General features: G+C 39.9%; 1 protein-coding gene across 3 annotated transcripts in view; it reads left to right on the forward strand.

Moving 5' to 3' along the window:
* The first annotated feature begins 1,006 nt into the window (after nt 1–1,006).
* The window catches only part of arhgap17a (Rho GTPase activating protein 17a), a 47,559-nt gene continuing 46,231 nt past the window's right edge, over nt 1,007–2,334 (forward strand). Inside the window, exon 1 of one of the 3 annotated variants that reach the window (XM_014019275.1) lies at nt 1,007–1,664. In XM_014019275.1, coding sequence (XP_013874729.1) covers nt 1,612–1,664 — 53 coding nt within the window. In that variant the 5' untranslated portion in view covers nt 1,007–1,611. The remainder of the gene's footprint in view (nt 1,665–2,334) is intronic. The other 2 variants (XM_014019274.1, XM_014019276.1) reach the window with 2 other exon arrangements.

The raw sequence follows: 2,334 nt of genomic DNA on the forward strand, positions 1-2,334 counted from the left end.
AATCTATTGAGGTTAATGGAGTCCTGGCCAAGATAAACCAAGAGGATAAATTTAAAAATTTGAAGCTTATTTCAAGTAAAAATAAATTTATAAAATAAGTTTTATCAGGAAAATTTAACAAAATTGCCTATGCTCCTTTATTTTAACTCTTCAGAATGACAAAAATTACATTTTTTGCTCATACAGCAACCAATGCAAATATTATTGTTTCTTTGATTTTATTTGAAGACATCCATCTGTTATTTGCATCCCTTGCAAAAGATTTGTGATCTCAATGGAATTTTCATGGTTAAATAAAAGTCAAACAATACAATGAGTATTATGACAATGTGAGGTGTTAGGCGCACAAGCCTGCATTTGTAATGCTGCATGCCATGTTGTTCTTTTTCATACTAAAATAAAGCAAGAATATAAATAATGTTTCCATTGTTCAAGAAAGAGAAAAAAACTTGCACATTTTTCTATTTGTAATAAGGAAAAGTAACAAATTCAGTCTTTTTTAAATTGTTGAACCAACTTTAATGTCAACATTCTCAGTGTACAAAAAGGTCAACCACAGAGGATGTGTTGTACATTTTTTTTTTTTTACCAGACAGGGTTGAAGAATTTTTTGGACACACCTTAAAAATATAATTATGCACCATATTACAATACCACATAACCTATTAGACCTTAGTGTATGTGTTGTGATTGACATTCAACAACCACCATATTCATTTTTAGCTTAATATCTGTCAGACTGACTGCGTCGTAGCATTTTTATTTAATTATGGTAGGCCTAATTTATATTCATCTTGGACTGGTTAAACCTTTAGAAGTGTAACATTTCTAACCAAATAACAACACAGGGAAAATGGGCGTTTTGACAGAAATTAAAATGCAGACACTCAGTTTTTTACAAGTTAAAATTAAATGGATTGGGCCCCAAAAGTAGCTCCAGCCCATGGCCCCCCACCGTCTTTAGTCCTGACCTGAACAGGTCAAAACACTCAGTTAGTGTTTTTTTTTTCCTTATTTGTTTGAGCACCGTTGGTACATTACATAATACTAAAYCAAATAACACTTTTGTAACTGTGCTTTTTTTTATTTTATTTCATTTCAAAGCAGAGTGGGTTTGTCCTGCTGGCGTCCAGAGGGAGGTGGTGGTGGACGGCTACTTCCTGCGGCTCCGTCTCTCTCTCAGCACAGGCTCCGCTCCGCTCCGCTCCGCTCCGACGGATGAATCAGCTCCACGTTAGCACGTCAGCTAACGGCGCAGGATCAGCGACCGAGGCGGCGACAGCCATGAGAAGCCGCTGGAGACAGTGAAAGTTTTATTTTTTCCAAGTTATCTGCCCCCCCACACAAAGGAGCTTCGCTTATCATGCCGTGGCCTCCTCGAGGGGAAACTTTTCTGTGGAATTAAATTTCTCCCTGGGAGCTAGCTCGGGCGCTAGCATTTGGGCTACAAACTACTTTCTAATTGGCTTTCGGCTCGATGGCTTGTTTTTCTCTGTCATAGCGACGGCTTGGGGGAAACTGGGAGAGGCTCTGCATGAACTTCATGACAAACCAAAGCCGGGCACTGAGGCGTACCTTCGGAAAACTTGACTGGTGAGGGACCGAGAAACCATGAAGAAGCAGTTCAATCGGATGAAGCAGCTCGCCAATCAAACAGTTGGCAGGCAAGTATTGAACTTTATGTTCACATATTATTACAACAACTCTTATTATCTCACTTGTAACACTTGAAGCAATTGTTAGCGTGCATAGCTATAAAAACAAGAGAAAAAAAAACGTCAGATCCCTTTAAAAAATCCAATAAGTCGAGTCTGGGATGCCTTTATGGTTGCAAACCAAGGACTTTAACCGTGTCTGCCTCAAAATGTGCAAACCTGACAGTGAAGTATGGGTCACATCAACCCTTACTGTGATGATAAATGCTATCCCCCCTCTAAACATCTTCCTTCCTTCCAGTTTGTCAAAAAAAAAAAATAAATAAAATGCTGTTTGAGGACAGTGAGAACACTGTTTGCTTTGTTCCCCTGCTGCTCCTCTGCAGGGACACCCAGCACCCATGTGTAACTGGATATATAAAGTCACAATGGCTTCAGCCTGATATTCTGAGGACATGAGGGTGACACACACAACAGGACTCTTTTTCATCATATGTGGAAGCTATGACTGCATGTGTTTTGTGCTTGTTGTTGCACAAAGATGGAGGGGAAAACTGTGTTTGTTACCTCAGGCAGACAGCATTTGTGCAGCAGAAGGTAGTGTTTCCCAAAGTTGGGGTCGGGACCCAAAGCGGGGTCCCGAAATATCAAGGTGGGGTCCTGAAAAGATTTTCTGAAT

The sequence above is a fragment of the Austrofundulus limnaeus genome, unplaced genomic scaffold (genome assembly GCF_001266775.1).
Source record: "Austrofundulus limnaeus strain Quisiro unplaced genomic scaffold, Austrofundulus_limnaeus-1.0 Scaffold215, whole genome shotgun sequence".
NCBI classification, from domain to species: domain Eukaryota; kingdom Metazoa; phylum Chordata; class Actinopteri; order Cyprinodontiformes; family Rivulidae; genus Austrofundulus; species Austrofundulus limnaeus.